The following is a 15,692-nucleotide window of genomic DNA, read 5'->3' as shown; positions in this document are numbered from 1 at the left end:
ATTGATTGTCATAAAAGCCATCTGGTTCACTAATGTGCTTTAAGGAAACAAATCTGCTCTCCTTATGTTGCTCAGTTGTGTCAAACCATGAGAAAAAATTGAATAAGAAAAAAACCCAAACAGACTATTGACACTGGCCTAGGTACTGGAAACAACAAAGGAACATCCTGCCTGGTCTGCTTTGCAAAATTCTGAACTGTAACATCTGATGACTTGTGCCAAGATTGTGAGAGCTGTTCCACAGACTATTCAAACAATAACCTGAAGAAGTCATACTCACCCAGTCATTGGATCACAGAATGCCAACTGTGTGGGGACTTCAATGTCCACTACCATAAGTGACTTGGTAGTACTACTCCTGACCAAGCCAGACGGTCTCTGAAGAATATTTCTGCTACACTGGACTTATGATGGGTGATAAATGCATTAATACAAATAAAATCCTATTTTATTCCATCTTTTCAAATTTACCTGATGCTGATGCATCTGTCCATGATGCTACTTTATTGAGATGAGGTTGTGTCTTTTCACTCAGGGTGCATTTACTCATCTTGTGTGGTAAATAGAATGGACTCAGAACAGGTCTAATGACTTGAAACTGGACATTCCTAAGATGCTGAGTGCTCATTGTCATCAGCAGCAGAATAGTATTCAATTACAGTCTGTAATCCCAACAGATTCCCTGAACTACCATTGCCATAAAATCAGAGGAACTACTCTCATTCAATGAGGGTTGTAGGAGATCATGCCAGTAGTTGTGCCAAGCATGTTTGAAATATAGATGCCTACTTGGGAAAGTTATAACAATGGATTACATGCTTATTAAACCTGCTAGTCTGTGGACCAGATTAGAGCTGTGTGCTCCTTAAACATCACATCATAAATGGTTGTGAACAATACACTAGAGGAGGAAAATCCAAAAATGTCCCTAAACTTATTGATGGGTGAGTTCAGTACATCAGTGCGAAAACAAGGCTGCAGCATTTGCAACTTTTTTCAGCCAGAATTGCTAAGTGGATATTCCACCCTGGCCTCCTCCAGACACCACACCCATCATAGATGCCAAGCTTCAGCTGGTTTGATTTGATATCAAGAAACAGCTGAACCCAGCAAATGTTGTAGACCGCAAACAACATTCTGGCAATATTTCTGAGGACTTGTGCTCTAATTTTATCCATACCCTTAACCAAACTGTTCCAGTACATTTGTGACAATGTGGAAAATTACCCAGTTATATCCTGTCCACAAAACGCAGAAGAACTCCAACCTAGTCAATTATTCTTAATTAAGGCAAATTGATGAAAGGTGTGGTCGACAGTGCTATCAGGCACTTCTCACTCAGCGACTGATGTTCCATCTGAGTTTTGCCCGAGCCACTTGGATCCAGACTCCTATAAACCTTCAGTGAGGTGTGTGTGACTGCCCTGACACCAAGGCAACATTTAACTGAGTGTAGGTGAAGAAGCCTGAGCAAAATCAGTCAGTGGGAGTGAGTGAGAATGATCCGCTGGCTGGTGTCATTGGAGCTGGATTGTTCATTCAGGGTGAAAAAAGACAGAAACAAAAGCAGAAATTGCTGTAAAAACTCAGAAAATGTGGCAGCATTTGTGGAGAGAAAGCAGAAGTAACATTTTGGTTTAGTGACCCTTCTTCAGAGTTGATTTATGTTTTCGTATCTGAAATCCAGCATCTGTAGTTCTTTTGTTTTTTTTTAAAAGGAGAGAAATTTTAAAGAAAATTATCCTAAATTGAGATAGTAGTAGAAGGACTAGAGAATCTAAGTACAAAATTTGAGTAGAGTATTGCTAGGACAGTGACCCATGGATTTTTTAAAAAAAAGTAAATTCCTTGCAATATTGGAAGTGGCATTTTGTTCACTTTTATCTCAATAGGAAAGGTCTGACAAAATCTTGTTAATTATGGATTGGCAGAGGCGAGACAAGAGAGACCCATGAGAGGTACTATTGTTGTAATGCCTCACGTGTACAATCATCCCTCAAACTGGAAAACAGGATGTACAGTCCTGGGCTGCACACAAAATGAACAATTGGCAGTGGTAGTGGTGAGGATAAATGGATCACCCGAAGCTCAATGGACAAAGGAAAGTTGTAGGCGATAACAGTAGGGGTGTGTTGTGAGTGAAATTAAAGAAAATACACACAGTATGGTGAAGTATGAGGAACAGGTAAGAGATAGATTGCAGAGAGTAGACTTCCAGACTATTAAAAATTATTAGCTCAACTAGTGACTGGAAAATCTAGAGACCATCAAAATACAGCAGTTATATTTATGGAATGATGTTTTAATTATAAGGAAGCACAGATTTGAAATAAAGAGAAGCTGGTGCAAATTTTAAAGACATGGCATTGGATATTCCCAGAATAATAGGTTGGGGTACCTGGTGAAGAGAGTGGTAAGTGGGCCCAAAGAGAGGGAAATTAAATGCAATACACTAAATGTGTTTTCTCAGCAAAACTTTCAAGGAGAGAAGGTCCAACACCTTAAAACAAATGCTCTGAAAATGTTAACAGAAACATAGCAATTACAGCTGTGAGGGTGAGCTGAACAGCCAGTGGTCTTTTATAGACAGAGAATTGAAAATAATCATCACCTTTTAAATAAATAAAACCATGTTTGGAATTAAAATATCCTTACCACTTAAAGGATCACAAGACCAACTGTATTCCAGAAGGTGACCTTAGTTTGGTAAAATGCGGCAATTAATAAGGGTAGGTGATGGCCCAGTGGTATTATCACTAGGCTGTGAATTCAGAAATATATCTAATATTCTGGGAACCTGGCTTCATGGTAGATGGTGGAGTTTGAAATCAATTTTTTTTAAATATCTAGAATTAAGAATCTACTGATGACTAAGAAACCTTTGTCCATTGTCAGAAAAGTCTATCTGGCTCGCTAATGTCCTTCAGAGAAGACAATCTTCCATCCTCTCCTAGTCTGGCCTACTTATGACTCGAGATGGACAGCAATGTGGTTGACAATCAAATGCCTCTGAAATGGCCTAGCAAGTCGCTTAGTTAAAGGGTAGCTGCGATGCTCACGTCCTACAAGTGAATTTAAAAAAAAGACTGAATGGTTCACACAGGTCTGAATGAATTTGTAACAGTTGAGCTATGGTGACCTTCATTCTGGAAATTTTTATTATATCACCTTACTGATGTGCAATTTATCACAAGAACAATAACAGGACCAAACTTCACAAAACAAAATTGTTTAAGTGAGTTTCCCAGATATTGAATTTGATATATAATAAATGAAATCACAGAGGGGAGACAATGGCATAATGGTAATATCACTGCACTAGTAGAGTCATAGAGATGTGCAGCATGGAAACAGACCCTTCGGTCCAACCTTTCCATGCCAACCAGATATCCCAATCTAGTCCCACCTGCCAGCACCCAGCTCATATGCCTCCAAATCCTTCCTATTCATATACCCATCCAAATGCCTCTTAAATGTTGCAATTGTACCAGCCTCCATCACTTCCTCTGGCAGCTCATTCCATACATGTACCACCCTCTGTGTGAAAACGTTGCCCCGTAGGTTGCCCTAGGCAAAATTTATGGACACATGAGTTCAAATTGCACCATAACATGATGATGATGAAATTTGAAATCCATAACAATCTGTCATTATGGCTAATATGTAAGCACTGCCAATTATTGTAGAAACCTACCTAGTTCTGCCATTCTTACCTGGTCTGACCTACATGTGACTCCAGATCCACAGTAATGCGGTAGTCTCTTAACTACATATGGAGTAATGAGAGATGGCCTAGCCAGTAATGCCCACATTTCACGAAGGAAAGCTTTCACATTTCTTTTCCAACACACATTCTCAATACTAAAATATAAAATAAGAATTAGAAAGTTAGTTTTTCTAACATTCTAATGGCACTGTATCGAAAGGTTTCTATGATTTGCAGACCAATGCTTGATTACATTGAGCTTGAAATTCATTAAGGGTTATCCACTTGCACTTAATTATCTTAAAGAATCATTCATAATACTTCTTACAGAGATTAGAAAATATTCTTAATTACTCAGCGGGGCAAGGATTCAAGTTTGCCCTAGGTGTGGGAATATTATAGTGTGTTGTTGATTATAAAATTACTGATCCTCATTTTTTTTGCATCTTACTCTAGGTGGTCAGCTTAGCCAGACATCTGATCTATTTTGGTTTCTACAGCTTCAGTGAGCTCCTACGACTGACCAGGACACTACTTGGTATCATTGATTGTAATCAAGATGTCAACATTATAGATACCATGGATCATGATGAGGGGACTGGTGAGTATTTTATTGCAAGAGTTTCTCAGGATGCTTAGTTGGTCAGTTTGGGACCGGTGTTTGATGAGATTTCATTTGCCACTGGGTAGGATGGGCAACCCTACCACCTGCTCAATGAAAGCAAACTGAATTATTTTCATAGGCCTCAATGTTAAAGTAATGAATGTTCATGCACTCAAAACAAGTCACAAATCAGCTTGAATTGGGATTGGTAGAGGAGTTCGGGGAACAACTTGTCTCCTCCACAAAGACTAGCCCATTTGTTAAAATGGGGAAGTGGAAATGTAATGTAAAGCTGCCACAACCCTAATTGACCATATGGCTGCTCTCTCATTAGAGAGAGGTATGACTCATGGTGATTTTAACCTGGGGGCCACCACACCTCAAGTGAGGGACAAAGTTGAGAATGTAGGACCTTCATGGTAACCTCAAACAGGGTAGGAATTGAACTTATGCTATTGACATCACTCTGCATCACAAACCAGCTATCCAACCTACTGAGCTAACTTACCCCAAGGGAGACAACAAAGAGTTAGACATTGGTTGTATTGATTATTGTGGAGACAGAAGAGGTATTAACATTTCTTCTGTCACACATCGCTAAAATGCATACCTGCCCAGCTTTGTGAGCAACTTTCACCAATGCCTTTAAAGGACTGCTGACTTGGGCAACTTGGTATTCTGTGTGTCTGGACACAGTGTAGGTTTTGCCCTTCAAACATGAATTGTATCCTGATTTACAATATATTGTATCATGAAGCTGCCAGTTGTTTATGGAGAGAAATTTGGCTGCCCATCTGAAGGCCCTAACCACATGTTGGCAGTTGGAAAAATGGCAGATATTGGGTGCGGGTAAGGTGCTAAGCTGTCCAATTTTTGCATTTCCAGTTACCTGAAAAATGTGATATAAAGGAATGGTACTAAAATGTACACAAAATTTATAAAATCTCAGAAATATAACATATAACTTCACCAGTGTTAACGTATTTTGGTTTGAAATATCCATACAGACACTTTGGAAAAATCAAATTACAAAAACACATAGAACATAGAAAAGTACAGCACAGAACAGGCCCTTTGGCCCATGATGTTGTGCTGAGGTTTAATGTAAAATATAGTAACTTAATCTACGTACCTACATAAATATTTATAAAGCACTTCACACCTCTGCAGGTTGCATCGCTTGAATGAACTATCTTATTTATTATGTATTCTCTGGTTAATCTAAACAAAATAATGCCTGATTATAAGTTAGTAACTTTTGCATGAATTCTCATATCATACATAAGATATAACTGTCTTTTCAACTTATAAATATGAAAGGAGAATTCAAATTCTGTTGACGAGGAAGGAAGAATTGCATGAACACTCAGCTCTGACCCAGTTTAAGGTTGAAATTAATTGCTGCAGTCATTGTTAACATCACCAATGTGCAATTTTAAAACTTGTTCCCCACTGTTTTAAGCCATTTATGTTAAGCTGATCAGTGTCTTTATTAAAATAGCAAAGAGATGTCATAAAAATATTTTAAAACTTTTGGTACTAATGTTGCACAATCCCATTTAAATCCATATATTTTAATTGGAAAGGCTTATCATCTAAAATAAATGTCTCCTATTCTCAGTTCCAGTGCAGGCTTCCCTCCTGTGATGGGTGATGCGAAAGCAGCTGCTCATTATGGCTTCAGTCATAATAACAAAGGCAAATGCTTCAGATAGTAAAATAAATTCTTATCATGCAATGACTGGGAGTCAAAATAATAGCAGAGAGAGGAACATCTCATGTTGATATTTCTTTTAGTGGTTGTTGAATCTATAATAGTTTTGAGCTGTTCAGAGTCCTTCACCAGATTATTATTTGTTGCTGCTCACTGATAAGAAATAAATGAATTTCTCACTTTTTCAAATTCCAATTTTTATTTTGAACATAAAATTACTTTTCTGGTGGTATAGGAGGAAACAAGTGCCAAAAAAAAGGTAGATGTTACCCTATATGTAAAAAAAACTGGTCCCTGTAAGTAGTAGATCACATAGCTGTGTAACTTTGCTTTAATATATTCCCATGACATTGTGTGGTTCTAGCTCTGCAAGTCCCACCACTCTTCAAAGTCCACCTCTTTCCTATGTTTTAGGGAGAAGTATGAAGAAATCAATCCATGGAGTTGGACAGATCGTGTCCACTATGGTTTTAAGCAGAAAACAGTCTTTGTTTAGCTCTGTTCCACGTTCCAATGAAAACATTGAACCCCAGATAAAGCCGAAAGATATACCTGACAGTAAGAACATCACTGTTATGGATACAAAGCTAAAAATCCTGGAGATTTTGCAGGTATGAGAAACCATTGATTGTATAGTTCCCATGGTAGCCTGTTGTTTTTATTCTTGTTTCAAGGTTCTAATCCTAATGCATTTTTTTCCAGTGAAGGTCAGAGTTAATCGATACATAGAGTGTGTTTTAAGTATGCTTAAGAGTCCTGCTGTGTGCACAGATTGATTTGAATTTTCCTAGCTTGAGCAATCTTTCATTAACATCTAAGTGACTCTTAAATGCCACTGTATTGCCACTTTACATTAGAAGAATAGAGTGGTCTACAGTTCTCCTAACATTAGCTGTAACCATCATGACACAGAAGTTGAAATTGAAGGAAGCTGAAAGTTTGACCTGCAGAAAAATATACGACTGAGAATTTGCTGTTTGATTGATACTGGAATCAGTCCATGTATTCACACTCAGGATTGGCAATCAATACATAAAGAAAAGAGGGAAAACAGAACCAAAAGGAGCTGTGTCCTGAAATGGAAGCAAATAGAAAATAGCATTTAAAAAACAATAGAATTGTCTGTCGAGCCATTCCCTGAAATGTTCTAGTCTGCGTAAAGAAATTAACTCCCTGATATGAGGGGATATATGAGAGAATCTGGGGGCTGTACAACAGTATTTGGAATGAGCAGAGGTCACATTTGTAAAGTCAGGAGGAGTGCTTTGATCTTCAAGTGCGTGTTTGATGAGTTCTTCCTTTGGAATAAATTGGAATTTGATTAGTGGGTTGAAACATGTCAAATATGTGAAAATCTCATTTGAACATTTTGAACATTTTTTATTATTTGAGTCCCAATAGAAAATAACACTTGCTGTTCTGATAATGCATTTGATCCCCCTCTGAGATATCCATCGAAGGAAGCAATTCAGTACATTCAAGGGATCAAACTGCTTATGCCAAATATTGCGTAATGTTGTGAGATAGCATGCTATCTAGACATTACAGTAACATCCAAATTATTTTCATGACATTTACTCAACTACATTGAGCTAGTGTTGAAAGGGAATCTGAGGAAGATTTAGTCAGAGATTTGAGACTTCTCAGAAGAAACAGAATCAGTAAAAACGGGAAATTGCTTAACTACTTCCTCTTCCTGCATTTTTCTCCTCCATCTCACCTTCCCCCAGTCTCCAAATCCTGAAATTAATTGAAATTGTTTATTTTTCAGTTCATTCTTAATGTCAGACTAGACTTCAGGATTTCATACCTTCTGTCAGTCTTCAAAAAGGAATTTGTTGACTGCAATCCTGTTCCAGAGAGTACAACTGAAGGCACCATTGCAGCATTCATGGACTCAACAGGTAATAAGCAAAAACTTACTTCTCAGGAGCGTATAATTCTTGTCGAAGCATTTTGTTTGTTCAACATGAATGTTTTATAGGTGTCGAGTAGTTTTTCGACATTTTGTTCCCTGTAGAGAGGCTTGTTGTGCCTATTGTGCACCTTCAGTTTGATTTTAATGGAAGCCTTCTTAAAAAAATTGTAGCAGGCATTTTATTAGCTTGACAGGCAAGATTTCTATTGGTCACTGACAATCAATGACATGAGAAAGAGCTTGAAGATTTCCTCTGAGTAGTGCAGATATCACCAGCAAGTTTGCCATTTGTTGCCCAGCCCCAATTGCACTAGAGAAGGTGGTGGTGACCTACTGTCTTGAACTGCTCCAATCCATGTGAGACAGATGACAGATCAAACAATTCTATGCAGTTATAATATTTACAAAGTTAATAACCATGCAGTCCAGGAGCAGCTACCCACTTGAGAAACGTGCATAAACTATCCCAAGTAGTCAAGTTGTAGGATCATAGAATCCCTACAGTGGAGAAACGGGCCATCAGACCCAACAAGTCCACACCAACCCTCCAAAGAGTATCCCACCCAGACCCATTCCCCTACCCTATTACTCTACATTTCCCCTGACTAATGCACCAAATCCACACGTCCCTGAACACTATGGCCCATTTAGCATGGCCAATCCACCTAACCTGCACATCTTTGGACGGTGGGAGGAAGCCGGAGCACCCGGCGGAAACCCATGCAGACACGGGGAGAATTTGCAAACTCCGCACAGACAGTTGCCCGAGGCTGGAATTGAATCCTGGTGCTGTGAGGCAGCAGTGCTAACCACAGCCATCATGCCAACCATGCAGTAGGATGTGGTATTGAAATCAATAACTTGTAAACCATTTGTCTGGAATACAGAATACTTTACTATTTTCAGTTTGTCTCAGTATCAGAACACAAATTCAGTTGGCTCACTGGTGTGGGAAAGGAATTTGAATAGTGACCTTAAATATGTCAACTTATGATTATTTTTTCAAATATTCCTAGTTAGTTTGCTGTAACATTTATTGTGGCCAGTTTTTTTTTAAAGCTTGCAATTATTGTGCCGATCTCATTGCTTTTCTCCCATTCTCTAATGTTTTATGTCTTTACCTTTCTCTTTGGCTTTCTTTGCTTCTCTCTGTGATAGCTTTTGCTACTATTCCTGTATTTCTGTTTGCCCTTCACTCTCTTTAATATCTTTCTTCTTTAACGCTGCCTCCTCTGCTTAGCGTGTTGGTGAGTCTCCTAACTCTTCTGTGATTTTCTGACAAGCTTTGCTTTCAAAGTAGTTCTGCATGACTTATTAAAGCAAACCTATCTTACACTCTCCAGGGCCTCATCGAAGCTATCTCCTGCTGATTATAGTCTCGGATCCCCATTATGATTGTAGAATTCCACTCCTACACTTCTCCAGCCACTCGCCCCAAACAAATTCCTCACACCTCCCCAATTACACCAACCCTACCAAATCCAGACTGCCAGCTTATCCACTGCCTGACTGCTGGCAACAGTTCCAAAAATCTCCAACTGCTTTCTCCTGCCTCTGGTTTTCCTATTTATAATTTGACTGCTATTATCATCTGATTGTTGGGAAGCAAAATAAGTAAATTGTAATGAGGTTATGCTAAATTCCACTAGACCTCTGCATCTCAGGTATTGCCAAATTCTTCGACTGCATTCAGTCTCTTCAGGCCCCTCCCACCTCGCAATAAACATCAGGGACTGTGTGTCTCAACATTGCTCCCTACATATCTCCTGAACTTTATTATGTCTCAGTCTCTCACTTTCATCTCACTTGACCTGAATGTTTGAACTAAGAGCTCTACATCTCTTAATATATGCAGAAATACAGATGTCTGAGGGAGGTGCCTCCAATAATGGGATGAAATCGACCAGGACCTTTTAAAAAAGCAGTGAAATGTAGAATCTGATAGTGAGAATGGAGATAGGAAAAATGATAGGGTGTGGTAAAACAGCTCTGACTCTATAATTAACTGGCAAAAATACTGTTGTTTTCTCTCTGTAATTTATTGTTACAAGCATGCAGTTTTGAATTAATTGCATATTATTGTGCTGTTTTATAATTTGTTGTTTGGTAATACAGAACTTTACTTTCACTGAAAGGCATATCGTATTTCATCTTGCACTCATCAGTATAATTCACAAGAAATACCAATGTAAAGGGAAGGCTATCTTTTTGATATTGTATGAGAAGAAAGTGTTAGTTGGTTGACAAATTATTCTGTTAGGTGCTGGTCCAGCCAGTGACACCCACAACTCATGAGTAAATTTTAAAAAGCAACTTTATCTTGGAGAATGCACCATTTAGATGATTGCAGATAATAAACTTCCAAAGCCTTGTTTAACTTTAAACCAGACAGGGTGACTCAATTAATCAAGAAATTGCACTGAGAACTGAATCAGAGAATTGCTTGAAACAGGAACAATGTGAGTGCATGTTCTTTATGTCCACAGAGAACAGGACCCTGCATCTTCATATATTTAGCTTCCAGCACTCAGAAATGCACTGTCCTGCCAGCCTGATTGACCATCTTAAATTAGTTGTCAGTATAATTCTAACCACACTCAATGTTTTGATTAGATTAGATTCTCTACAGTGCGGAAATAGGCCCTTCGGCCCAGCCAGTCCACACCGACCCTCTGAAGTGTAGCCCACTCAGACCCAATGTTATTTAGCAAATGTTGCTAAATGGTAGAAGCATAATTAATATTGGGCACTGTTTCTTGAGTTTTGAAGTGCAGGTTGATTAGGATGATCAGTACCTTGCTTTTTAGAAACAGCCAAAGAGATAAGCCAATCTTTGGGAAATGGATTTCATACTTAGCACCCCACCAGAATTGAAATTAATATGTTACTAATGGGGACAATTTTTTTGGCTTAACAGCAGCACCCTGTTGTGGCAAGCATTTATCATGTTATGACTACAATGCTTACATCAGTGTAATTTGTACCACCCAAATATTGAGGACTTGGTAGGAGAGTAAAGTAGTTTTTTATTGGAGACAGGATGAAAGCCTTTCATCAGGAATGATTAAGGACTTTTGCCCGAAATGTTGATTTTCCTGCTCCTCGGATGCTGCCTGACCTGCTGTGCTTTTCCAGCAACACTGCAATCTAGACTCTGATTTCCAGCATGTGCAGTCCTCACTTTTGCCTTTTAACATAGACAGGCCTAAGGCCAGGTTCTTTCAAGTGTCTTGTTGCAAAATGTAGCTTATGACCTGTAAATAATTGCAGAAATGCATATTGTTTAATACTTAGAAGTTGTAGCACACACAATATGGCGATCAGTATGGGATCTGAACTTAGTATAATTTCCAGTGAGACAAATAAGATGGTAACACAGAAGACTTCAAGCAATAAAAACAAACTACTGCAGATGCTGGGAATCTGAAATAAAACAGAAAGCAGTAGAGAAATTTAACTGGTTTGGCAGCATCTGTGAAGAGTGAAACAAAGTTAATATTTCAAATCAGATATGACTCTTCATCAGAACCCAGACTTCAGATTCCAAAGAAAACAGATATTGCTAATGCCCCAGTACAACAAGCCTCCAAAAGACCTTGTGACAACACAACACTGAAGAGTGCTTCAAAGAATGTCAGAGCACCTTTCAAACTTGATAAAGAGAATTGTGGAAGATGAAGAAATCTTCAGCTCAAAGGCAGAGATGTTGTGAGGCTGTGGTCTGTGGGAGTGATCCCAAGTCTGAGTTCAGCCAGTGAGGAAACAAACATTGTAGATTTCATTAGACAAGACTAAAAGTCCCTGATACCAAGGGAAAGCTTTAAATGGCACAGACATTCAAGCAAAAAGAATGAGAATTTTAAAAAATTAAGTCACTGCACAGATCAGGCATCAATGCCATTCCACGCAGCTACCATCACTGTAAACATAAGAACATAAAAAAGGGAGCACGAGTAGGCTATCTACTGATCATTTTGTGGTCTCAGTTTAACTTACCTCCCCCTGCTCTTCATAACCCTTAATTCTTTTTCACGTCTATCTAGCCATCTATCTTTGCCTTAAAAATTTCAACGAGGCAGCCTCAACTGCTTCCCCAGGCAGAGAATTCCGTAGATTCACAAGCTTTTGGGTGAAGAAGTTCCTCCTCAACTCAGTCCTAAATCTGCTCCCCCTTATTTTGAGACTATGCCCCCTTGTTCTAGTTTGACCCACCAGTGGAAACAAACTCCCTGCTTCTATGTGATCTATTCCCTTCATCATCTTATACATTTCTATAAGATCCTCACCCCCACCCCCGATTCTTTTAACTTCCAATGAGTATTGCCCCAGTCTACTCAGTCTCTCCTCATAAGCAACCGGTCCAACTCCAGAATCAACATAGTGAGCCTCCTCTGCACCCCTTCTAGTGCCTGTACATCCTTTCTCATGTACGTAGACTAAAACTGTACACAGTATTCCAGGTGTGGCCTCACTAGCACCCTAAACAGCTGACACATAACCTCTCTATTTTTAAACTCCATCCCTCTAGCAAGGAAGGACAATATACCATTTGTTTCCTTAATTACCTGCTGCACCTGCAAATGAACTTTTTGTGATTCATACACAAGGACACCCAGGTCCCTCTGCAAAGCAGCATGCTGCAATTTTTCACCATTTAAATAATAGTCCATTTTGCTGTTATTCTGACCAAAATGGATGACTTCACACTTAAATAAATTGTACTCCATCTGTCAGACCTTTGTCCCCTCATTTAACCTTCCTATATCCCTCTGCTGACTTTCAGTGTCCTTCGCACACTTTGCTGTACCACTCATCTTAGTGTCATCTGTGAACTTTGACACATTACATTGGTCCCCAACTCTAAATCATCTATGTAAATTGTAAATAGTTGTGGTCCCTTCACTGATCCCTGAGGCATATCACAAACTGCTGATTGCCAACCAGAAAAACACCCATTTATCCCAACTCTTTGCTTTCTCTTACCTAACCAGTCTTCTATCCATGCTAATACATTACTTGTAACACCATGCATCTTTATGTTCTGCAGCAGCCTTTTGTGCATCACCTTGCCAAATGCCTTTAGGAATCTAAATACATCACATCCACCAGCTCCCCATTGTCTACCATGCTTGTAATGTCCTCAAAGCATTCAAGTAAATTAGTCAAACATGATCTGCCCTTCATGAACCCATACTGTGTTTGCCTGATGGAAGAACTTCTATCTAGATATTTTGCTACTTCCTTGACTACAGATTAATTCTCCCCGTTACAGAAGTTAAGCTAATAGGCCGTTAGTTACCTGCTTTTTGTCTACCCCCTTTTTTAAACAGTGGCACCATTTTTGCTGTTTCCCAATCTGCCAGAACTGCCCCAGTGTCCAGGAAATTTTGGTAAATTCCCACAAGCACATTTGCTATTTTACACATCATATCTTTTAGTATCTTGGGATGCATTCCATCAGGGGAGATAAAAAAAAGCAGAACTAACAGGCCAGGAGAGATACTCATAATCTGGGAGGAGTGAATCCAATTCCTTTGGTATTAGGCAAGTTAGGAGGAAAAAAGACCCTGCGATTCACAGGAAAAGAAGTCAGTAGCTGGAAGGTTTCAATATGAGTGAATAAGGCCTGTTCATACCTGACACGGACAGATAATTAGTCTTTGTCTCCTAGAAATGCAGACTATGCTGCAACCTGGAGCTTTCTGCTCATTGCTCACGTAAATAGAATCAGGAGTTTTATCATTGGACATGAGAGACAGGACCAGGCCAGCACCTACACAGGCACTGTGCCCCCAACTCTTTCACCATTACATCGATGACTGCATCAGAGCTGCATCCTGCACCCAGGCTGAACTGAAGCAGTTCATCAACTTTGCCCACAGCTGCCAACCCACCCTTAAATTCACTTGGTCTATCTCGGACACCTCCCTCTCCTTTCTTGGCCTTTTTGTTTCCATCTCCGGTGACAGTCTACAGATGGATGTTTACTATAAGCCCACAGACTCCCATAACTACCTGGACTACACTTCCTCCCATCCAGTATCCATGCTAGAATTCCATCCTATTTTCCCAATTCCTTCATCTCTGTCACATCTGCTCAGACAAGGTGAAATTACACTCCCAAGCATCCCAGATGTCCACCAGTTTTGAACTACATGTTTTTCCACCCTCTGACATCCAGACAGCCCTCCGCCACACCACCTCCATTCCCCGTTCCACCACGCTAAACTGCCCCTCCCACCAAACACAATAAAGACAGGGCCCCCTCATCCTCACATACCACCGCACCAGTCTCCATGTCCAATGTATCATCCTTAAACACTTCTGCCAACTCCAATTAGACCCCACCACCAAGAAAATCTTCCCCTCCTCACCCTTCTCTATCTTCTACAAGGACCGTTCCCTTCGCCAATCTTGGGTTTGCCCCACTGTCCTCGCCAACCCCGCCCCAAACCGCTAGGTACCTTCCCCTACAACCGTAAAAGACACAAAACCTGCCGGCATACCACCTCCCTCACCTCCATCCAGTGCCCCAAACAGTCCTTCCAGGTGAAACAGAGGTTCACCTGCCTCTCCTCCAACCTAGTTTACTGCATCTGGTGCTCCCGATATAGGCTTCCCTACATTGGGGAGACTAAGCGTAAGTTAAAGGAATATTTGACTGAGCATCTCAGCCAGGCCTGCAGGGGCTGACCTGACCTCCCAGTCACCACCCATTTTAATTCCCCTCCCCACTCCCTTTCCAACATGACCATCCTCAGCCTCATCTATTGCCACAGTGAATCAGACCACAAATTTGAGGAACAACACCTCATCTCCTGCCTTGGCAGCCTACAGCCCGAAGGACTCAACATTGTGTTCTCCAATTTCAAATAACCTCCCTTCCCATCCCCTGACTCCCTCCTCCCTTCCATTTCCTCTGACTGACCCTTCCTTCCAGCCACCAATCATATTCATTCCTCCCATTGAACAACCAGGCCGCACACCCTCTACCTGTGTTCACCTATCTGAACTTCACCACTCTGCCTTTTCCCCCAGCCAAAATACTCCCAGACTCCACCACCCCACCTCGCCCCCATTTATCTGCAGCTCCCCTTACACCCATACCCAATTCTAAAGAAGGGTTACACCCGAAACATTACACCTCCTGATGCTGCCTGGCTTGCTGTGTTCTTCTAGCCTCCTGCTTATCTACTAGGCCTGTTACTGGCTGTGCCACAGTAGAAGCTCATTGCTTGATACAAATTTTGCAGATCCCTGATCTGATAGCTCCTAGAAATTCTGTTCTTTGAAAATTTGACCAACTTTGCTATATTTGCACATTATTTGTTGCAAATCCAACATTATATTCTGGGGCCAAATAGCTGGGTGTAGTTAATCAAAATATGCATCAAGAGTCCAATGGGATATGTTGTGCAGCTTGTGGGAAAGAGAAAGAAGTTCTGGAGCCAAGTTTATGGGTTGGTTTTTTTTGTGTAGATTTAATTTTAGCACTATGTAGTGCAATGAGAGCTATTGGCGTTGTTTCTCTTGGAAGTAAAAACTGCATTATAAATCTTTCCTCTAATTTTACCTTGTGTTACAACTTTTCTGATCGCTGTGCAGCTATGTGAGTGCTTATCGGGAATGTTGGTTGTGTATGATCTGTTTGAGTTATCTGGTGCATTCCAGATGATGTAGCAAGACAGCTTGGTGGAGGCTGGTACAATTGCAACATTTAAGAGGCATTTGGATGGGTATATGATTAGGA

At 40.2% G+C, this 15,692-nt stretch overlaps 1 protein-coding gene across 3 annotated transcripts in view; it reads left to right on the top strand.

Annotated features, from left to right (window-relative positions):
- Positions 1-15,692, top strand: part of itpr3 (inositol 1,4,5-trisphosphate receptor, type 3) — a 269,802-nt gene that overhangs the window by 146,306 nt on the left and 107,804 nt on the right. For all 3 annotated transcript variants that reach the window (XM_072563528.1, XM_072563529.1, XM_072563527.1), the window contains exons 21-23: positions 4,163-4,307; positions 6,439-6,635; positions 7,796-7,928. In XM_072563528.1, the coding sequence (XP_072419629.1) occupies positions 4,163-4,307; positions 6,439-6,635; positions 7,796-7,928 (475 nt within the window). The remainder of the gene's footprint in view (positions 1-4,162; positions 4,308-6,438; positions 6,636-7,795; positions 7,929-15,692) is intronic.

The sequence above is a fragment of the Chiloscyllium punctatum genome, chromosome 45, assembly GCF_047496795.1.
Source record: "Chiloscyllium punctatum isolate Juve2018m chromosome 45, sChiPun1.3, whole genome shotgun sequence".
Lineage (NCBI taxonomy): Eukaryota > Metazoa > Chordata > Chondrichthyes > Orectolobiformes > Hemiscylliidae > Chiloscyllium > Chiloscyllium punctatum.
The sequence above is the reverse complement of the archived record's forward strand: the minus strand, read 5'-3'. Positions and strand labels throughout refer to the sequence as shown.